The following is a 21,675-nucleotide window of genomic DNA, read 5'->3' as shown; positions in this document are numbered from 1 at the left end:
ATGTTACTTTATCAAGGTAACTGTGACAACACTGTCGACCAGTTTCAACAGCAGCATTCTACCCATTTCTTCTGCAAAGTCCACCAATAAAAGACAGCCAATAAAATCCGATGATCTCAGCCAGGATCACTCGCATGCTCTGTATTTCCTCAAATGTTTGCATTTGAACCCTTGGTCATCCTTTGTTGTGTCTTTCACATTTTGGCTGAATGATTTCATGAGACAGTTAACATGGAGAAGAAAAACAAAAACCAAACAGTAAATTATAAGATCATATGATGGCAAGAAAAGAAGAGTGTCAAGGTGCAGGTTGCCGTGAGTGCATACTGCATAGGAGCAATGAAAAGAGATGAAGAGAGATGCAGGAAAGAGAGTGGGAGTAAGATGTTTTCACTTCTTCAAATCAGTGGATAAGGTTACTTGGAAGTAAAAAAAAAAACAACTATAAAACACACACACACACACACACATACACGCAATCCAAGTATTGCCTCTTTCCTGAAGCTAAGGGGCATTAGCGTTAAGACAAAAAGAGGGTTGTGTTGATGGTATTTGTTCTGAATTGTGTTATCCCATCAAAAGTGTATTAATTTTATGTAATATTCATAATACTTTACAGGAGATTCATGTTGCAATTAGTCGACATAACAAGTGTAATTAGTGCAAAACCACATCTCCTTCCAGCACCACGGGCCATTTCTGAGTTATGAGGTACAAATCAAATATGAAGGGTGCAGCAGCCACACAGACCTTTTCAGGGTAAGGTCTACCATATTTGGTAACTTGGGTGGATGTTCAAAATTAACCCAGGACCCCAAACAATGATGTGTCTTCAAAACAACCCGATAAATTCAATAAACATTTAACAAACAAATGAAACTTCATTTTATATAACGTAATTATTATTACATAATATTGAAACTCAAGTACAAAAAAAAAAAAACTGTGAATATTTTACTTTAGTTTCAATTATTTAATTTAGGGCTCCATATAATTTATTCTTTGGTCCTGTCAAGTTAGAGCTTCACAGATTAAGAAAGCATGTTTTACTAATGTTCAATTGTGGCAAATAGACTCAAAGATTGATAAAGATGCCACTTCTCTTTATTGGCAGCAAATACATGCTAATACTGGAATTTCACGATTTAATTCAAATTAACAACAAAATTGATGCCCTCTTTGAGCAAACAGAATTGAGAGAGTCTAGTGGACCTCCTGTCATTGAACATCTTGTCTTTATTTCCTGTCTTCAACTTGACAAGCGACCAGAGGAGACACCTCACTGCAAAAAAAAAAATCATAAGCCTCCACTTATATTGTCAATGAAATGATAATAACGCCCCCAAGTGGCGCGGACGTGTTACTACAGAAAAATGGATAATGGCGCACAATTTACACTGTGACGGAACATGTTGATGCATTAAAGTCACGCACTAAGATAATTATGTATCTTATTATATAATTATTTTAAAGAATAAAGAAACAATGTATGGTTTCTTTTGTAAGTGTGCGTCACTCGCCATATAAAATCTTGGCAAAAGGGCACCACAGGAGGTAGGCCCTGCCAACTACCGGTAATCAGCGTAAACAGACAAATGTCATGTAAATCTCCTCCGAGTTTTTGACACGTAACAGGATAGTAGCGACTCAGTGACTACGTCATTAAAATATAACATTCAGTACAGCTTGATGTGAAAATGTACTTAGAATGATTACCGATTCAATGCCCTGACCTGCTAACTTGAACTAACAGCCAACTACACTCACATTTGCTAACACACACATCACTCATCAGGCCAGATTTCACCTTTTAAAGCAACACATGTTCAACGTCACAGATACTACAGTGCAGGATGGCGACACCAAGTGGACCGGAAAAAAAACAACTGCACTTCATATGCATATTTTGTATTGGTATTGTTGTTTAATAATTCAAAATCAAATTTGATCCAATTGCTCAAATGATCGAAGTCATAGTCAGTGGAAGAATCAACTCTAAATATATTTAATAGCTGCAGCCCTCTTCTTGTGGCAAAATTAATCTGTTTAAATTCACTGTAGCATTGAAACAGATGTTCCTAACATTTAGATACATATTTGACAGAATTTCCTTGCTCGAAAAATGAATGAAATTAATTGAAAAAAATCTAGTAATCCAGAAATGGCACTTTTTAAATGTTTCTGACAAAGAGTCAGTCACTCCTGAAAGTTCAGACCTTTTGCTTCTGTGCCAGTATTATGACTGAACAATATGAAATATCCCACAATTGATGCAATGTGTTCACATGAGATGGCTTTTGGTGCCTTAACCTCAGCACACACACACACACACAAATAAATAAAAATAAAAAAATCTGAGATGTCCCATTAAGCTTCAATGTATTTAGATGTTCTGCTGTTAAAAATGCATATTGGTCAAGACCCCATACTTTTTGCATAACTGCAAGTACATGCAAAATATGTGAGCTTATTTTCTTGGTGGAAAATGACAGGGTGGACATTTTTAGCTCATGCTAGCATTTAATGACCACGTGGCACACCTTGACTGAGCAGGGTGTAGTGTTTTAACAGTAAAATTTGGAAAGGTTTTCATATCAATTGATATTTCATGATGACTAAGTGGACATGTTAAGCTTGACAACATCCAACTACACACGTATGATGAAAATTAGTAAAGTGAACTGTAAATATTTATGATACAACTATTCACAGTTGGAGCCTCCACTCCTGGTTGTAATGTCAGTCAAACTATCCTTGTGCTTCCTAAACGGGCTGGTACCCCAGAATGACAGGGTGGACATAAATTTCACGTACATGTGCAAAAACTTCCAATATGATTAAGAAATATAAGTACATGATCAAAATACTAATTTTATTACATAACTTGTCAGAGAAAAAAAAAACATGTGGGGTTTTTTGTTTGATATTTGTACTATTTAACCATTTATTACAGACACTTTAGTTAGGAGAGCAGTTTGTGCTCCATACCAAAATCACATACAGCCAATGAAAAAATGGTATAAAATGAAAGAAACAAAATTTAAGAGGCTTAATGTATTAGTGTGTGTGCAAATGTTTGTCCACTTATAATAAGACCCTACAGTCACATTATTCCGTTACATTTTCATGATAACCAAGTGATTCTGTTGGCACCAAAAGGCACTTGTTGATCCTAATCGCCCTGCGACCAGTGCATGGTGTACCCCACCTCTTGCCCAAAGTCATCTGGGTTAGGCTACATCTCACATACCTAACTAGGACTCGCAGAAGATGGATGGATGCATGCAAAGTTCTTTTATGGAGTGCAACTTGAGACTGAATTAACTGAGTCTCTGCTGAAGAACTCCATTCTGCATCAACTTTTTAAATCAAAAATCACTTCGCGCCAATTGACAGAATTCCTGAAATCTCCAATTCTCCCACCCACACCGATAAAAAAATATTGGTCATTAATTTTCCCAAAATTGATCAAAGAAATGTAGTCAAATTTCCATTTCCAGTTTCAAGGCATGTAAAGGAAGACTCGAACACTATTTAAATTTTGTTACGTAAATGTCAACTGTAAGAACCTGATAAAAAACATCAATGAGGGGACCATGGAATGAAGAAGTATTTTTTTTTTTTTATAAAAACATTTACAGATTTCCAAGTTTGAAGTCAGTAAAAAGGTCTTATTAAACGGCAGCAATTGTTTTAGTAAAAAAATAAAAATAAATAAAAATCCACATGAAGGTGATTCACAAACAGGGCTGCTGAGCAGCACCAGTACATCATTGTCCTGAAAAGTAGGTCCCCTCACGGGTGTGTGTCTGGAGATGCCGTTTGATTTTATCAGAGCGGCTGAAGCATTTGCCGCACACGGGGCAGCTGTACGGCTTCTCCCCCGTGTGGATCCTCATGTGCACTTTGAGGTGAGCCATCTGGGTGAAACCCTTGCCACAGATCTGGCAGCGGAAGGGTTTTTCTCCAGTGTGGCTCCGCTGGTGCTCCTGTAGTCGGCCTGAGGAGCTGCAGCATTTCCCGCAAACACCGCAGCGATATGGTTTCTCCCGCGTGTGCACCTGCACGTGCACGTGCAAGTGGCCGACATGACTGAAAGCCTCGCCGCAAACCTTGCAGCAGAAGGATGACATGTGGCCTTGTAGGGGCGATTTTTGATGGGGGCACTCCATGGCGTTGGCTCCTTGGTTGCGCATATGAGAGACCGGTCCCCTGTTTGCCACGGGTCCGTTTCCCTTAGCGCCAACCATCTGTCCTCCATTCTCCACCCCGATGATGTCAATGTTGTTCTCATTTGCGCAGTTTGGGTTGACTGTCGCTAGGGGCTGCCCGCTGTTATTGGAGGAAACAGGGCCCCTGTGGCTGCCTCCACTCTCCGCCTTCACGTGCCTCGAGGAGCCCCGAGAGCCAGGATCCCGCTCCCTGTTCTCCACGCCTTGACTCTGGGGCAGGGCGGACGTGTGAGGACCATCCTGCACATACTCATTTGCGACATGGGCAGGTGAGAACATGTTTTCTGAAGCGCTGCAAGAGCCATGGCCATGGAGCTCTCCTTGGTTGGCTGGGAGATCTCGCTTATCCTTGAGTTGGATTGGAATACGCTCTTCGTGTCCCATGCTGGGACTCCACTCGCGTCGTGGATGCTCGCCTTCCTCTTCTTCGAGCAACGCCATTGATGGACGGTCTGAGAAGAAAATCAGCAGAGCAGAGTTAACCAAATGATACCAAACTGACTGAATTACACAATTACATGCAGAGAATTGATAAAATTGATCATTAACAGTAGGGACTAATTACAGTGGTCAACAACAAATTTTAATCTTTATGAGTCCATAGCATATTTTTTTATGTTAATTTAAAAAACGTCTTTACTTTTATTTTCTAGCACATTAGGTTTTTGAGGTATTTTCAATTTTTGTTTTTAAGCTTGACCAATAAAAGCTTGCGCAACATGGATTTTAACATGCGTTTTAATTAGTAGCTATGAGGTTTCAGTAAAAAAAAATACACTTGTTGCTGATCCTAACCCTTAATTCACAAATATTACTAAACGTGGGTAAAGCAACTGCTAAAAATAAGGCTATACGTCACACTGGTACTTGCTGTACACAGTATGCCATATGTGTTTGTCAACCTAGGGTTAAGTAGCTCCTCCACACACACAAAAACGAAGCGTTACTGTGATGCCAAAGTCAACATAGAAGTGTTAAAAATGTAAGTAGGTTTGGACTGGCTAGCAAGTTCGCTAACGAACAAAGGTCGCTAAAGCTAGCAGCTCCACAACAACAGTAGCTGCTAGCGCCAGCTAGCGGCTAATGTTGACTCAATGAAGAGTGGTTGGCTTTATTTTGGAGGTGCTATTATTACCTTCTGTTATGACACCTAGCGCCCAACGTTAAACCCCTCAAGCATTTGGATTAAGAAAGGAACTGTGCAACTGTTAGCTTTGATCGGAGCTAACCTGGCCATATTTCAATCCCAGCATCTCGCAGCCTGCGTCTCAGATGGTCATTCTCTCGCTCTCGGATGGCTATTTCCTCCTGGTACTCCAAAATTGTGTCCTCCACTGACTTGTAGATCTCTTGCGCAGCAAGCATGAGCCGCTCGGTCAAGAAGACGTTCAAAAACTGTAGTTTGGTCATCGTCCTGGGCTACGCGGAGGATCGCTCGCTCTCCACCATTCAAAAGAACCAAAAAGGATGAGACGCTCAGTCACGTGACAAAATCTTTCTTCCAATTTACTTATTTATTATGTGATATTTTATTGTATTTCATTTTGTTTTGTGTTTTAGATAATGAATAAAGTTGATGATGAACTTATTTCTGTTGGGTTGCAGTATTTTGCAAAACCAGTCGATTTTTGATAATGCAGCAACTGTTAATAGAAATGACTTATTTCCTAAATTAAGGCTCAGTGGTCTGACTTGAAGTGGGTAAAAAAAAGTGTATTTTTAAATGTATCATACAACTACAACAACAAAATACACGTATATTGCCACTCTTCGATTTTCAATCGCTTCACTTCTTCAGTGTCTATACTCGGGTTCCCCCCACCCCCAAAATATGCATGTTTAGGTTAATTGAGGACTAATTATGCATACACGTGAAAGTGAGTGTGCGTTTGTGTGTAACGTGTTTGTCTGTAGTGCAGTTCTTTTCAAATAGTGGGATGCAGGGCTCCAGGCTATCCGTAAATTGTGGCATTTTGCCTCTAACATTTGGGACAGGAGTCACTGATGGTGTAGTGGTACACACGCCTGAGTTGTGTGCGGGCAGCGTGGGATTGATTCCCGCTCAGTGACGGTGTCTGTGTGTGCCCTGCGACTGGCTGGCGACCAGTTCGGGGTGTAGTCTGCCTTCGCCCGTTGACAGCTGGGATAGGCTCCAGCACCTCCCCGCGACCCTGTATAGGATAAGCGGTTGGGAAGATGACACATGACACATTTGGGACAGCGCCAGTAAATTTTTCATCTACTCGTGCATGTGCTACCATAACAGGCCTGCAGACTACTAATGTGGTGCTTGGGGGCAGGATGGGCGCTATAGAAAGTAGATGGATTGTTGGCCCCATTTCTAATATCTCAAATTCAGTGAGTTGAGTAATCGTGATGCACCTCCTTATCGACAGGTGGCGGTATAAAATTAAATTGAGCGCCGATTGAAGCGGAAATGACGGTTGGTGACTGCCCTCCACGTGCAGTGTAAGACTCAGTAAGGCTTTACGACACGTTGGAACATTCGCCATTAATCCAAGATGAAACGACCAAGTAAGTCGATACTTTTAGTCATGTTAAATAAATATACAAATAATGTACGTTTGCTGGCAGCTTGAAGTCGTTTTCTTATTTTCTCAGAGCTAAAGAAAGCGAGTAAGCGAGTGTCATGTGCAAAACGGTATAAAATCCAAAAGAAGGTAAGATGATCTTTTGCAGTTTTAGAGTGATCCGCACAATTTGCTTGGTTTTTATGCGCGTATTTATCTTGTGTTCGTCTATTTAGGTCCGAGAGCACAACAGAAAGTTAAAGAAAGAGGCCAAAAAGAAAGGATTGCACAAACGACCAAAGAAAGATCCAGGAGTGCCAAATAGTGCTCCATTTAAGGAGGAAGTCTTGCGGGAGGCCGAGGAGAGGAGACTGCAGGTTTGTATAGAAAGGTTGGACTTTTGTGAACTTGAGACTGTGGCCAATGAGTTCTGGCTGTTACCCGTTTTGAGTTCAACGCAAGGCATTTTTCGTGTGTTGTTTTAACATGCAAAGACATGTGGACAACATTAAATAGCTGTTAAAACAAAAGAACGAAGTTGAGCCTTGCTTTGAACTCAAAAGGAGTAACACGATGAATTGACTTAGTATTAGGGACAAAGAAGGACATCAAATAAATGCTGAAACTGCTTAGGTTAACTTTCCTCTACAGCTCTACTCTGGTATGACAAAGATTATGATAGAAGATTCAAAAGAGCCTTCAACAATGTCAGTAATTCTGCCACACACACACTCTGATCTCAGATTGAAGCGGAAAAAGAGAGACAAAAACAAGCAGCAAAAGAGGAGCGTGCCAAGAAACGGAAACAGGAAAAGGAGTCTGGAAGTAAAGAAAAAGAACCCAAAGCCAAAAAGGCACGCGAGGTAACAAAGCAATGACATTTTGAGTCGGATATAATTTAAAAAACAAAAAATAAAGTAATTAAATCACAGTTATATTGCAGAATAAAACTGTGAAGTATCCTGAAAGAAAGAATGCAGAATTAAGGAACTCTAAAAAGTTTCAGTGTGCTGAACTTAACAAGGTAACAACACAGTCCTGGTTAGTATTTTCCAGTGGTTTTCGTTGAACTCATCAGATCATTTTCCACTCTAAAGGTCATTGATGCATCTGATGTTGTAATTGAAGTGCTGGATGCTCGTGATCCACTGGGATGCAGGTGTCCACAGTTAGAGGAGATGGTGCTCCGGAAGGAGGGCAACAAAAAACTACTTTTGGTTTTAAGCAAAATAGGTACACGGGCAAGACAATTTACTGTTATTTTATATGTGCTCACATTGTTTGCAGTAAAATTGAGTGGTCTGTTTGTATTCTATCGTAGACTTGGTGCCAAGAGCAAATGTCGAACAGTGGATGCAGAGATTACAGCAGGAGTTTCCAGTTGTGGCCTTCAAAGCGTCAACACAAGTTCGACGTGAAAACGTAGGGGAATGGTGAATCCAAACATGGCATCTCAAAGAAATGTAACATGCCTAGAGTGTATTTAAATAGGATATTTTTGTATTGAAAATCTTCACTTAATGCATGTGATTAGGTGGGGGTTACTATAAATATTTTTAGTTTTACTTTATTAGAGTATACTTAACCTGTTTACAATGCATTGTGGCAATAATTGTAGCCAAATGATTTGCATCGGAAGTTCCATGGAGGTCTGAGAAGGTTGAGCAGCTTGTGTGGTGCTGTTCCTAACTGGTTACCTCCTCCGATATTAAACAATCAAACCACTCAATGAAGTAACTTGGCCTGTGTGCTGAGCTTAATTTGTGTGTTTGTGAACAAGTGTTTGAAGGGAAATTGGTTCATTGTGCTTGATTTGAAATCTTCATCATGAAACCCACCGTCCCGTTTGTGGTTGTTTCTTAACCAGGGGATGAAGAGAGGCAGGATCAAGGCCTCCAATGAAATCTTTGACAAATCCAGAGGCGCCGCCTGCTTTGGAAGCACTTTTCTCACTGAGCTACTCACACATTATGCTGCAAAAAAGGAGGGCAAATCTCGTCTCCGAGTGGGCATTGTTGGTGAGTTGTGTGTCTGCTACTCCCCAAGTCTCATTCTTGTCAATCACAGGGAATTTTAATCACCGTGCCTCCAATTTCCACTTGATCTCACAAACCGCACATCATAAGATGCTGTATTAATATTTTCCTAACCCACCAGAGAAGTTCAGTTGATTTATACAAGTAATTATCGTGGACAATCCAACCCCAGATATCAGGAAAACAGAATAAATATTTTTAAATGTTCACACACCGCAATGTTTTGAATGTCATTTTTTAACTTTAACACAAACTAAGTTAACCGCAGTATAGTGAAATAAAATTATTTTGACAACTGTGTTGGGTATAAATAAGGACATGCTAAAAGTGATCATGCGCATTTCACTTATTTCCATCCAGGCTTTCCCAATGTGGGTAAGAGTAGCCTGATCAATAATCTGAAAGAAAGTCCTGCGTGCATTGCTGGTGCGAAGAGAGGCATCACAAAGTGAGTTATTGGCACAACCGATTTAACAGTGTTGACAATTATTGCTAGTTAACTGATTTTCTGATCCGGATTAGACACCTTCATCCTAAGCACATCATAATTTTCCGTCAGATCCATGCAGGAGGTGCAAATCTCGCAGACTGTAAATATGGTAGATAGTCCTGGAATCCTGGCGTGTCCGTCCAACCCGGCAGCCACCATGGCTCTGAGGAGCCTGCAAGTGGAGGACGGCCAGGAGACTGTGCATGAGGCTGTCAGGACTCTGCTCAAACAGTGCAACAAGACTCAGGTGCCATCCAGTTGCTGTAAAATGGGTGCAATTATGAAATCATCTCAGACCATTTGTTCTCATTGTTCCAGATCCTACTCCAGTACAATGTCGCCGACTACAGAAACTCTGCGGAGTTTCTAACCTTGTTGGCCAAAAAGCGGGGGTTCTTGCAAAAGGGTGGCATCCCGAATACAGCGCAGGCCGCTTCAATGTTTCTGGAGGATTGGACAGGGTGAGCGTTTTAGACATTTTGATCCTGGTCATTATGGCGGGCCACAGATGAATAGTGTGGAAATGAGGACAAAAACATATTGAACAGATTTCACACTGAAGACTGTTAATCCAACTCTGATCCAAACACAGTGCCAGGCTGACAAATGTGGTGGTGTGAGCATGAGAGTGCACTCTCAAGTCTGTCCGTGTTTTGAACTCTCCCCCAGAGCCAAGCTGAGCTACCACTGCAAGGCCACAGACAAATACAGCCCCCCTGCCTACGTGACCGACACAGTCATCACGGACATGTGGAGCTGCCTGGATCGCAAGCAACTGCAAACCGGCAACGAGAACACTCTGAGGAGTATGTGCATTAGTAATATTAATGTTAGTGTAGTGTTAGAGTTGACGACACGGCTGTTGTCATTTTTTTTCCCTCAAGATGTAAAATTCCCAACCCCGGCCAGCAGTATCAGCTTCACGTCGAACGGTCCCACTGCAGGTCTGCTGGTGGTCAGTGACACCCCTGAAGAAAAAAATGGTGTTAGACCTATAGAGGAGGATGAGGGTGTTATGGAGGCAGACAATGACAAAGAGGTACTCCACATTGTTGATGGTGCCATTTGATTTTTCATGTTAGAAGTATGAGGTCTCACCTTGGCATGGAAATGAGGACAGAAACGCAAGTCTGAATTCACTCATGAAGACTTCTAATCCAACTCTGATCCTGCCGGTGGACAAATCTCGAATGAGAGAACTGTGCTTGTCTTTCCATCTTTAACATGTTTTGTTTTTCCTCACAGCCTGAACAAATAGCTGAGACAAGTGCAGATGAACCAGAGAACGTTTCACCTGAAGGTACATTTTGTTTACAGGTCCTTACGTTTCATTCATAATAATGTGACTCAACATCCTCTGAAGAACTTATGTATTCTCTTTTCAGAAAAAACAAACCATGTCCAATTCAAGTCGGTGCCCACCAAAATCAGCTCCTCCACATTGGAAACAGATGATGCCTATGACTTCAACACTTATTTTTAAATGAACTTGTGACTGAGTCTATGAGGTCAGGTGGAGGTGAAGACCTTAATTTACAAACATCCACTCACTCACTGCAAATCTGAAAGCTCTTCTCCCCGGTATCCAATTGATTCATAGACAAATAAATAGAGAAGATTTATAGATGTGGACTGTTCATTGACAAACTATGAAGAAAACAAGTCACAACACAACGTGAACAGTTTTTAAGTTGAACTGAAGATCACACACAAGGTAAAGATAACATCAAAAGATGATATTCAATACAATGCTTAAGGAAGTCCCTGAAAGCCCAAAGTGGTTGCTGCTTTTTAATTTCTGCTATCAATACAGAAAATAAAATAAAAACATTAAGTTAGAATCAACTGAAAAGCTATATAAATTATACTACTGTATTAACCCTCAAAAAGTGAGAAATGTCAGAATAGTCCATGTCTATTATTTGTCTGGCAACCTTTCTACCCAGAGAATAGGCAGCTTTATTTACTCATATTTTCCAGACTATAAGTTGCACTTTTTTCACAAAAAAAGCAACCCCCAAAATTCAGGTGTTTTTGTTTTTTTCCCTTTCATGGTGTTTTTTTTTTTTTAACTGGTGTTACTTTGAGTCCGAAAATATGGTATGTCAACCTTTCAGATTTGATAATCATGTCCTGTATGGTATGACATCTCGCTGCATGAACATTTTGTATATAGATGCTGCTGATGTAATAAACCATTTCCTTCCAATCTGATGGCCAATGAATTTAATGAGGCTTTTCAGTTGTTTCACATTCATTCATTCATATAACCCTAACCCTCACCCCAAATATGAATTGGTGCGTCTTTGTCACCAAAAGGTTTCCAAACTGGTAATTCCACAAAATGCATTTAATATGAATTAACATTTATACCAGCCTGGAGCGGAATATTAAAATCCGTATGAGCAGGTGGTTGTTTAGTGGTTTGCATTTTGCATCCTTGGGGAAAAACACATTGGTTGACTTGACTTGCTCTGCTCAGTTTTCACACGGTTTCAGTTTTGTTCACCGCGTGTCTCTGCACCGGATGAAACTTATCCACTGGGTCCAGAATGAACCACCTGTCCCACACCTCGATGAAGGCGGACATCGTCCCCCAAGGCTAAGATTCCAGAATATGGCACCATTTTTAAAAAATTTTTTTTGTAATTTATTGATGTCACTTAACTCACTTTAGCTACACTATATAGCAATAAACAAGTTGAACCAATATTTGTTGTTCCGGGCCTCCTACCAATAAAAAAGCTAAAAAATGAAATAAATGTACCACACTGAACCAAACTGGTGGAAAAGAAGAGTAAAAACAGCCTTATTGTTATGGTCTGAATGTACATCCTGATGCTGGCTTGCGGTAAAAATGGAAGAGATTCACACCTGAGTTCCAGCCCCTCGAACAATACCCTTCGCAGATGCTGAATCACAGTCATCGGAGAAGGCTGCTGCATGTCCTGGCTTTAAACCTGTTTCATAAAGCTCTTTAATATCCCCGAGAACAAAAATATATAGAATTTTCAGTAAAGAAAATGAGCCCATGAAGGATTAGGTTGACACCAATTTTCCCTTCATCTTTGTGTGGAGTATGGAAAGGCATTTGAGAATTGATTTGATATCCTTGATATGCAATTTAAGGTACATCTACTTGTACACTCTTTATCCTCACAAGTTAGGCAATTCAGCACGGTAGAATTACTAACAATTTTGCCACTGCGTACAGTAGTAGGACAACTATGTTGCTAGTTTAATCTACTTTAGTATATTTTATATTACTGTACTTATTTACCTCCTTATCGACAGGTGGCGGTATGAAATTGAATTGAGCACCGATTAACGCGGAAATGACGGTTGGTGACTGCCCTCCACGTGCAATGTAAGACTTCACAGCACGTTGGAACATACGCCATTAGACCAAGATGACACGACCAAGTAAGTCGTTACTTTTAGTCATGTTAAATAGATCTACAAATACTTTACGTTTGCCGGCAACTTGAAGCCGTTTTCTTATTTTTTGAGAGCTAAAGAAAGCGAGTAAGCGAGTGTCATGTGCAAAACGGTATAAAATCCAAAAGAAGGTAAGATGATCTTTTGCAGTTTTAGAGTGATCCGCACAATTTGCTTGATTTTTGTGCGCGTATTTATCTTGTGTTCGTCTTTTTAGGTCCGAGAACACAACAGAAAGTTAAAGAAAGAGGCCAAAAAGAAGGGATTGCACAAACGACCAAAGAAAGATCCAGGAGTGCCAAGTAGTGCTCCATTAAAGGAGGAAGTCTTGCGGGCGGCCGAGGAGATGAGACTGCGGGTTTGTATTGAAAAGCGTTTGATCAATCATCTAATTTTACTAGTGTGCTCTTTTTCCCTCACTAGTAAAATATTTAAACACACTAGAAGAACGACTGTTGCCACCTTCATATATTTTTCACAACTGTCTCGGATTGTTTGCTAAAATATCGAATCCAGGTTTGGAACCACTGTACTAGAGAGATAAAACTGCACAATCTCACAGCAAAGTGCTAGATTTTATCTGGTAGATTTTTTTTTCACTAATAGTATTTGTGATAAATTTCAACCAGTGTACAGTTTTGCCTCACTAATAGTCCTACTAGTGCGATGAATTGTATTAGTACTAGGGACAAAGAAGGACGTCAAATAAATGCTGAGACTGCTTGCCTTTTGTTAGCTTTCTTCCACAACTCTACTCTGGCATGGCAAAGATGATGATAGAAGAGGCAAGAGAGCCTTGAACAATGTCAGTAATTCTGCCACACACACTGTGATCTCAGATTGAAATACGATACAATACAATTATATTTATATAGTGGAAAAAGAGAGACAAAAACAAGCAGCAAAAGAGGTGCATGCCAAGGCACTCATGAAGACTTCTAATCCAACTCTGATCCTGCTGGTGAACAAATCTTGAATGAGAGAACTGTGCTCGTCGTTCCATCTTTAACTTGTTTTGTTTCTCTTCAGAGCCTTAACAAATAGGTGATGAGACAGTGCAGATGAATAGAGAACGTTTCACCTGAAGGTACATTTGTTTCCAGTTCCTGACGTTTCATTCATAACATTGTGACCAAACACGCTCTGACTACCTTTATGTATTGTTTTTTCAGAAAAAAACAAACCATGTCCAATTCAAGTCTGTGCCTAACCCTATAGAGGAGGAGGCGGAGAATGACAAAGAGGTACTCCACATTGTTGTTGGTGCCATTTGATTTCATGTTAAAATTGTGAGGTCTCACCTTGGCATGGAAATGAGGACAGAAATGCAAGTCTGAATTCACTCATGAAAACTTCTAATCCAACTCTGATCCTGCTGGTGACCAAACCTCGAATGAGGGAACTGTGCTTGTCTTTCCATCTGTAACTTTTTTTGTTTTTCCTCACAGCCTGAAAAAATAGCTGAGACAAGTGCAGATGAACCAGAGAACGTTTCACCTGAAGGTACATTTGTTTACAGTTGCTTACGTTTCATTCACAACAATGTGATCAAACACTCTCTGATGACCTTATGTATTGTTTTGTTTTGTTTTGTTTTCTCAGAAAAAAACAAACCATGTACAGTTCAAGTCGGTGCCTAACCCTATAGAGGAGGCGGTTATGGAGGCGGAGATTGACAAAGAGGTACACCACATTGTTGATGGTGCCATTTGATTTCATGTTAGAAGTATGAGGTCTCACCTTGGCATGGAAATGAGGACAGAAATGCAAGTCTGAATTCAATCATGAAGACTTCTAATCCAACTCTGATCCTGCTGGTGAACAAACCTCGAATGAGGGAACTGTGCTTGTCTTTCCATCTGTAACTTTTTTGTTTTTCCTCACAGCCTGAAAAAATAGCTGAGACAAGTGCAGATGAACCAGAGAACGTTTCACCTGAAGGTACATTTGTTTACAGTTGCTTACGTTTCATTCACAACAATGTGATCAAACACTCTCTGATGACCTTGTGTATTGTTTTGTTTTGGGTTTTTTTTCTCAGAAAAAAACAAACCATGTCCAGTTCAAGTCGGTGCCTAACCCTATAGAGGAGGGGGTTATGGAGGCGGAGAATGACAAAGAGGTACTCCACATTGTTGATGGTGCCATTTGATTTCATGTTAGAACTATGAGGTCTCACCTTGGCATTGAAATGAGGACAGAAATGCAAGTCTGAATTCACTCATGAAGACTTCTAATCCAACTCTGATCCTGCTGGTGAACAAACCTCGAATGAGAGAACTGCTTGTCTTTCCATCATTAACTTGTTTTGTTTTGCTTCACAGCCTGAACAAATAGCTGATGAGACATGTACAGATGAACCAGAGAACGTTTCACCTGAAGGTACATTTGTTTCCAGGTCCTTACGTTTCATTCATAATAATGTGAACAAACATCCTCTGAAGAACATGTATTGTCTTTTCAGAAAAAACAAACCATGTCCAATTCAAGTCTGTGCCTAATCCTATAGAGGAGGAGGGGGTTATGGAGGCGGAGAATGACAAAGAGGTACTCCACATTGTTGATGGTGCCATTTGATTTTTCATGTTCGAAGTATGAGGTCTCACCTTGGCATGGAAATGAGGACAGAAATGCAAGTCTGAATTCACTCATGAAAACTTCTAATCCAACTCTGATCCTGCTGGTGAACAAACCTCGAATGAGGGGACTGTGCTTGTCTTTCCATCTGTAACTTTTGTTTTTCCTCACAGCCTGAACAAATAGCTGAGACAAGTGCAGATGAACCAGAGAACGTTTCACCAGAAGGTACATTTTGTTTACAGGTCCTTACGTTTCATTCGCAACAATGTGACCAAACACCCTCTGACGACCTTATGTATTGTTTTTTCAGAAAAAACAAACCATGTCCAACTCAAGTCGATGCCCACCGGAATCAGCTCCTCCACATTGGAAACAGATGATGCCTATGACTTCAACACTTATTTTTAATGAACTTGTGACTGAGTCTATGATGTCAGTTGGAGGTGCAGACCTTAATTTACAAACATTCATAACATCCACTCACTCAATGCAAATCTGAAAGCTCTTCTCCGGTATCCAAATGATTCATAAATTAAAAAAAATAAAGACCATTTGTAGATGTGGACTGTTCATTGACAAACTATGAAGAAAACGTGTCACAACACAATGTGAACAGTTTTTAAAAGTTGAACTGAAATGATCACACACAAGGTAAAGATAACATCAAAAGATGATATTCAATACAATGCTTAAGGAAGTGCCTGAAAGCCCAAAGTGGTTGCTGCTTTTTCATTTCTGCTATCAATACAGAAAATAAAATGGAAACATTGAGTTAGAATCAACTGAAAATATATATAAATTATACTACTGTATTAATCCTCAAAAAGTGAGAAATGTCTGAATAGTTCATGTCTAGTATTAGTCGGGCAACCTTTCTACCCAGAGAATCGGCAACTTTATTTACTCATAATTTCCAGACTATAAATTGCACTTTTTTCAGTTTGGGCGGTCCTACGACTAGAGCGCAGACCGGCACCAGAATCCCCGTTCCCTAATCATGTTTTGCTTTACCGCCCCCTTCTGTGCACTGGTGGTAATGCAAAAGTATTTTGCCACTATCACAAGAGACAAAATGGAAGCTGAAGAAAACTCCTTGCAACCCATGTGAAACGTAAGATACACCACAACAGGGTTTTACATCACCAACATGTGCAATAAGCAACCAGGATTCTACCTTTGGCCATAATGTGTCCTGGGATTGTAGTTAAGGTAAGCCATTTCAAACCAAAAAACTTCACTGAAGGTGAAAATGGTTTTCGGCGGTCAACATTATGTGCGTTCGGAAATTCACTCTGAGGCCCCAAGGAGAGGCAAGAGCATGCTCTGTTCCCACTCATTTCTGTCTGCAGACTGTTCTAAACCGATCAGCAACTTGTGCTTGAACGGGTTTAACTGTACTGCCTGACGCGCTGGCCTCTGACACTCCTTTTTTGGGGGTCACTCTAAATAACTTAATGGCACATTTTAAATAACGCTCTTGAGCTTCCGAATGGTCCGGGTGAAGCAGTGCGCGCTCGCAGGGCATTTCCGAACGTATCCACAAATAGGGAACTGAGATTTTGGGTGCGAGTCCGAGCTCTAACTGTTCTTGGTCTGTTTTTGTAAATCAATTACCTCCAAAAATGCAACTTGTATTCCGGTGTGTCCCCCCGCCCCTTCATGATGCTTTTTTTTTTTTTTTTTTTTTTACTGGTATGACTTTTAGTCCGAAAATATGGCATGTCAACCTTTCAGATTTGATAATCATGTCCCGTATGATGTGACATCTCGCTGCATGAACGTTTTGTATATAGATGCTACTGATGTAATAAACCATTTCCTTCCAATCTGCTGGCCAATGAATTTAATGAGGCTTTTCAGTTGTGTTTCATATTCATTCATTCATGACCCTAACCCTCACACCAAATATGAATTGGTGCGTCTTTGTCACCAAAACGTTTCAAAACGAATAATTCCACAAAATGCATTTAATAGACAATATGAATCAATATTTATACCAGCCTGGAACGGAATATTAAAATAAATTTGAGCAAGTGGTTGCTTAGTGGTTTGCATAATGCATCGTTGGGGAAAAAAAAAAACATTGTAACAGCTCGCCATGAAATTGCTATTTCAGTAATTAGTGTTGGAATCATTATGTAGGAAGAGAAAATTGTACAACTTGTGAAAATTCTGTACCAGCAAAGCTCACTGATGTTAATTGACATGGAGTGATGCTGTACTGTAACCAATACCATTTGACTTTTCCACAGGAAGTGGTGAAGTGAGGTAACTGCGCATTTGTGACTTACTGTACAGTACAGGTGATACTTATGAAATTTGCCAAAATGCTGCATTCACCATTATAAAAATGAAACGTGAAACTGAAGTGAGAGCTCCGTGTGAACATTGTAACTGGCAATAATTCGTCATGGCACAAACTATCAGCCGTTATTCATCGGCTTTGTATTTAGCGAAACAGGCCTTAGCTTTATCAGGATATCAAATGTGACAACATGTGGCTGCTGCCGGCTTCACTTTTCAATTGGCCACTGAGATTTTCAATATGGTAAGTTTGAGACGGCTATCTGAATGTCAGACGGTTTGAGTACATTTTGGAACGTGTTCATCTCAACGGAAGCAGCTGTGATGTCAAAGTAATTCTCAATGGTACTGTAACAACAGAGAATTAGTGAGTGGAAGGTATTCCCTCGGGTGGTCCTCAGAGGTGTGTTCCTGCCGGTTGGGTTGACTTGCTCTGCTCAGATTTCACACGTTTTCAGTTTTATTTATCCACCGCGTGTCTCCGCACAGGATGAAACTTATCCACTGGGTCCGGAATGAACCACCTGTCCCACACCTCGGTGAAGGCGGACGTCCTCCCCCAAGGCTTATAGTGTCCGTTCCAGTGAAGGAGTTTAGCAGCTTTGACAAACTGTGGCGAGTAGCGGTTTCCAGCACCCGTAGTGCCTAAAAAAAAAAAAAAAAGTTATGATACATTTACAGTTGGGCCTCACCGATATGGATTTTTTTTCCGAGGCTGATGCTGATTCTGATATAAAATTCCAATAACCGATTAATTTAAAAAATGGAAATGAATAAATACATTTTTTGGGTACCTTAATGCGTACAGCCAGGATATTTGACTTTGTCTTTCTCACTATGCAATCGCTGAAAAACGTTAACGTAATGTTGTGTTGCAATGTGTTGTTTAATCGGTTGGACCCTAATTTACAATATGTTAGTCCTCTATTGTAAATAGTTTAAAATTTCACTTGTCAGCAGCCCTCCAGTTGAGAATCACTGCTCTCGATTATATTAGATGGGTCATTATCGCTATAAAGTGTCCTCATAAGTTTCACCATCAGCATGAAAATATATGTTGATCAGAGATCTGCACAATCATAATCACAGGGAAAATGTAACTTTTTTTTTTCCCAGTACCTTGCCACATTTGTGTCATTTCCAGCTAAAACAACTGACACAAAATGTGTCCAAGCAGGGTATGACTACGTAATTATGCGTTTCACTATAACTCACCAAGGTGCCTAACGTGCCACATGGGGTCAAGCGCAGAATGACGCTTATAAAAAACTATGAGAAGTGGGGGGGTGGTGATACTCTCTGCTAATGTCTTGCTGTACAGATCGTCTCTGGGGGAAAGAAAAGCAATGCGTACACGTTTTACGGGAAGAAACATAAAAGATGGCCACAGTTGTGCTGCGTGAATGACTGACTGTGTGTTGAGCTCCATCCAGTGCTCCAGCTGACCAGTGATGTTCATGTTCTTCCATTCAGTCAGGTTAGCAACGATGACTCCCGGGTTGAATGAGCATGTGTTGGCTCTCATGCCCAGTTGTTTAATAGCCTCCTTTTTAAAGTCCAGGAAGCCTATGTAGTTATTCTGTTGAACAAAAAATGTATGAATCATGATCTGTTTAACATTCTTCACTGCCATTGACAGTGTTGGGCTAAAGGCTGAGCCCACTGCTTTTGTCTCAATGAAACTGGTCACTTCAGCATAGTTCCTTGTTTATGAATGAAAGATTACAGAATATGGCACCAATTTTTAATTTTTTTTTTTTTTTTTGGGGGGGGGGTAATGTATTATTGATGTTACTTTAGCTACACTATATAGCAATATCTGTTGTTCTGGGCCTCCTACCAATAAAAAAAGCTAAAAAATAAAATAAATGTAGCACACTGAACCAAACTGGTGGCAAAGAAGAGTAAAAACAGCCTTTTTGTTATGGTCTGCCTGCACATCCTGATGCTGGCTTGCGGTAAAAATGGAAGAGATTCACACCTGAGTTCCGGCCCCACGAACAATACCCTTCGCAGATGCTGAATCACAGTCATCGGAGAAGGCTGCTGCATGTCCCGGCTTGAAACTTGTTTCATAAAGCTCTTTAATATCCCCTGAGACCAAATAGAAAATACAATTTTCAGTAAAGAAAATGAGCCCATAAAGGATTAGATTGAGTGTTTTACCTTGCACAATAACGTCATCATCCAAATAGATGGCTTTCTCCACCTCAGGAAGGTATAAAGGCAAATAATATCTCGCAAAAGTCAACTGAAAAATAGAACATATGAACACAATTTGCATGCAATAAACCTAAGGTCAGTATGCTCAGTACTCTAAATGTACAAAAAGTTGCCTCACTGGTTTTGCAGCATCCAACGTCTGAGTATTTTTTGCTATCTTGCCAAACAGCAGCTCAGGCTTGAAAAGAACCAATTTATATTTGATGCTTTTTAGCCTTGGTACACTCAACCATGTCCTGTAAATCAACACAGTTTCATATTCAAATTCAAACCTAAGCGTGTGTTTTTCTGTCTGAGTTGGTTTAATGCCTCAAGACAAGCACAATAATAATTGGACAAAACCTAGCTACAATATTTTATTCATTGAGTTATCTAAACTAACAAAGTGCTTCACGGTCTTACTTTAGGTGATCGGCTGTGTCGTTCATGGTGACAATTGTGAAGACAACATTGGCTTTAGTGTTTTGGTAGATGCTGTGCATGGCGGCCACCGCAGCACCAAGCCTCTCCTCGGCAGCAGTCATGACCACATGGATCTCGTCCCCTTGCCTCTCCAAATCGGCCCGATGGTCCGCAGACAATTCCGCCTCAAAGGGAAGAATGGCCCCAGTATCTGGAGGAGACCACATCAGGAATTTTCACTTCATCTTTGTGTGGAGTATGAAAAGACATTTGAGAATTTATTTGGTATCCTTTTTGCTTTTGATCTGCAATTTAAGGTCCATCTATTGTACACTCTTTATTCTCAAGTTAGTTAGTCAAGTTAGGCAATTCATCTTAGTAGAACGACTAACAGTTTTGCCACTGCTGCATGACATTTCTGCACAGTAGTAGGACAACTATATGTTGCGAGTTTAGTGTTCTTTAGTATATTTTCTATTACTTATTTTTCTATTCTTATTACACATACTTGGAATTGCACCCCAATTTCCATACCATGACACTTGCGGCAAATCTACATGACGCGTTTTTACTAGTTGTGCCAAGTAATGTCAGTACAACACAGTAGTTTACTAGTAAGGTTAATTGCGTAGTAGTGGTGGGGTGGGGGAGTTATAGGTAAGACACTCGTTCTAGAAGCGCGCTCAACTGTCTCAACTATGAGGACAAAGAGAGTACTAGGACATCTAGATGAACACTAAAGAATATGGAATAAATACTAGTGGAGGGGAAAACACCTACTTGTTATTTCTTTGTGTAAAAAGTCACTGAGGCTCAGGAGATTCCGTTGAATTATGATCACGAAAGCCACAGCGAGAAGCACAAGGATGACCAAGTTTACTGGAAGACAAAATCAAGATCACACATATTGAATAAAGCCCGAACGATTAATTTCAAGTTAGGAAAAAAATGCCCGATTGCCAGAAACAAATATATTTTAGGTGACTGCACGAACCTTTCCTCATCGCCTTTTCCGTTACTCCGTCGAATTACAAACAATGTTGTTGAATACAGAGACACGCCACGTTATACTCGTTCACTTAGTGGTAGACTAATGCACTTCTACGACGCGGCAAAATAAAACCATTCTTAAATTTGACCACATTTATCCGTCCGCGTTTAGCCTAAAACATTTATGAGCTAGTTAAAACTGGTGCATGACAATCATTAGGACCAAACTGCCAACGCAACACTAACATCTGCAGTCTCACGAACAAATAGCCGCCCCCAGCGTGCCTGATTATAAGTGAAAATTAGTAAGATCGTTATGCGTACGTACATATGTCTGAATCAACAAATGTATACAAGTAAAATATCCCCAATTTCAATAATAGTTTATTCTAGCTATTTTTATGTCAATTAGATGTAATAAGGTTAAAACTAGCTGGTAATTATTTAGC

General features: G+C 40.2%; 4 protein-coding genes and 2 non-coding genes across 14 annotated transcripts; 4 read left to right on the top strand and 2 right to left on the bottom strand.

The window, feature by feature from the left end:
• Positions 1-1,349: 1,349 nt before the first annotated feature.
• On the bottom strand, positions 1,350-5,693 carry LOC147142348 (uncharacterized). Its single transcript, XM_086039748.1, has 2 exons — positions 5,462-5,693; positions 1,350-4,684 (listed from the first exon to the last, which is right to left on the bottom strand). Exons 1-2 carry the CDS (start codon positions 5,640-5,642, stop codon positions 3,771-3,773), a joined length of 1,095 nt encoding a protein of 364 aa, XP_085895874.1. The 5' UTR covers positions 5,643-5,693; the 3' UTR covers positions 1,350-3,770.
• Positions 5,694-6,617: 924 nt separating this feature from the next.
• On the top strand, positions 6,618-11,498 carry gnl3 (G protein nucleolar 3). The gene is made up of 15 exons (XM_086039746.1): positions 6,618-6,767; positions 6,855-6,913; positions 7,000-7,140; positions 7,507-7,626; positions 7,707-7,787; positions 7,861-7,996; positions 8,085-8,185; positions 8,631-8,781; positions 9,160-9,247; positions 9,359-9,536; positions 9,608-9,750; positions 9,959-10,095; positions 10,174-10,328; positions 10,535-10,589; positions 10,675-11,498. Exons 1-15 carry the CDS (start codon positions 6,755-6,757, stop codon positions 10,770-10,772), a joined length of 1,656 nt encoding a protein of 551 aa, XP_085895872.1. The 5' UTR covers positions 6,618-6,754; the 3' UTR covers positions 10,773-11,498.
• Positions 8,408-8,545, top strand: LOC147142347 (small nucleolar RNA SNORA47). The gene has a single exon (XR_015088251.1). It is a non-coding gene; the product is annotated as a small nucleolar RNA SNORA47 (small nucleolar RNA).
• Positions 9,808-9,883, top strand: LOC147142346 (small nucleolar RNA SNORD19). Its single transcript, XR_015088255.1, has one exon. It is a non-coding gene; the product is annotated as a small nucleolar RNA SNORD19 (small nucleolar RNA).
• A 1,130-nt stretch (positions 11,499-12,628) lies between the features above and the next one.
• On the top strand, positions 12,629-15,866 carry LOC147142344 (uncharacterized). Of its 9 annotated transcripts, XM_086039749.1 has the most exons (12): positions 12,650-12,858; positions 12,945-13,085; positions 13,757-13,814; positions 13,900-13,971; positions 14,176-14,230; positions 14,330-14,410; positions 14,614-14,668; positions 14,769-14,849; positions 15,052-15,109; positions 15,192-15,274; positions 15,478-15,532; positions 15,618-15,866. In XM_086039749.1, the coding sequence occupies exons 7-12, from the start codon at positions 14,642-14,644 to the stop codon at positions 15,713-15,715; spliced, it is 402 nt and encodes a 133-aa protein (XP_085895875.1). In that variant the 5' UTR covers positions 12,650-12,858; positions 12,945-13,085; positions 13,757-13,814; positions 13,900-13,971; positions 14,176-14,230; positions 14,330-14,410; positions 14,614-14,641; the 3' UTR covers positions 15,716-15,866. The 9 variants fall into 9 exon arrangements, with proteins under 9 accessions (XP_085895880.1, XP_085895883.1, XP_085895884.1 ...); XM_086039754.1 differs by lacking the exon at positions 12,945-13,085 and having other exon boundaries at positions 12,629-12,712; XM_086039752.1 differs by lacking the exon at positions 14,176-14,230 and having other exon boundaries at positions 13,900-13,953; positions 14,381-14,410.
• Positions 15,867-17,135: 1,269 nt separating this feature from the next.
• Positions 17,136-21,503, bottom strand: glt8d1 (glycosyltransferase 8 domain containing 1). Its single transcript, XM_086039747.1, has 9 exons — positions 21,231-21,503; positions 21,017-21,115; positions 20,237-20,447; positions 19,953-20,070; positions 19,778-19,862; positions 19,593-19,705; positions 19,024-19,190; positions 18,827-18,939; positions 17,136-18,256 (listed from the first exon to the last, which is right to left on the bottom strand). Exons 1-9 carry the CDS (start codon positions 21,238-21,240, stop codon positions 18,072-18,074), a joined length of 1,101 nt encoding a protein of 366 aa, XP_085895873.1. The 5' UTR covers positions 21,241-21,503; the 3' UTR covers positions 17,136-18,071.
• Positions 21,504-21,675: the final 172 nt, after the last annotated feature.

Source organism: Filicampus tigris, chromosome 9 (genome assembly GCF_054856515.1).
Source record: "Filicampus tigris isolate MCC_2025a chromosome 9, RoL_Ftig_1.0, whole genome shotgun sequence".
In the NCBI taxonomy this organism is placed as follows: Eukaryota; Metazoa; Chordata; class Actinopteri; order Syngnathiformes; family Syngnathidae; genus Filicampus; species Filicampus tigris.
This window is presented reverse-complemented; position numbering and strand designations above follow the sequence as displayed.

Bases quoted from the DNA above. Each gene is read 5' to 3' on its own strand.
- LOC147142348 (XM_086039748.1), bottom strand. From the start codon at position 5,642: ATGACCAAACTACAGTTTTTGAACGTCTTCTTGACCGAGCGGCTCATG. The intron at 4,685-5,461 runs GTTAGCTCCGAT...TTTTCTTCTCAG, and splicing joins TGGGATTGAAATATGGCCAG to ACCGTCCATCAATGGCGTTG.
- gnl3 (XM_086039746.1), top strand. The intron at 7,788-7,860 runs GTAACAACACAG...TCCACTCTAAAG, and splicing joins AGTGTGCTGAACTTAACAAG to GTCATTGATGCATCTGATGT. The intron at 8,186-8,630 runs GTAGGGGAATGG...TTTCTTAACCAG, and splicing joins CACAAGTTCGACGTGAAAAC to GGGATGAAGAGAGGCAGGAT.
- LOC147142344 (XM_086039754.1), top strand. From the start codon at position 14,642: ATGAACCAGAGAACGTTTCACCTGAAG. The intron at 14,850-15,051 runs GTACTCCACATT...TTTGCTTCACAG, and splicing joins AGGCGGAGAATGACAAAGAG to CCTGAACAAATAGCTGATGA. The intron at 15,275-15,477 runs GTACTCCACATT...TTTTCCTCACAG, and splicing joins AGGCGGAGAATGACAAAGAG to CCTGAACAAATAGCTGAGAC.
- glt8d1 (XM_086039747.1), bottom strand. The intron at 20,448-21,016 runs GTAGGTGTTTTC...GGTCTCCTCCAG, and splicing joins TTTACACAAAGAAATAACAA to ATACTGGGGCCATTCTTCCC. The intron at 18,940-19,023 runs GTCAGTCATTCA...TCTTTCCCCCAG, and splicing joins TGGATGGAGCTCAACACACA to AGACGATCTGTACAGCAAGA.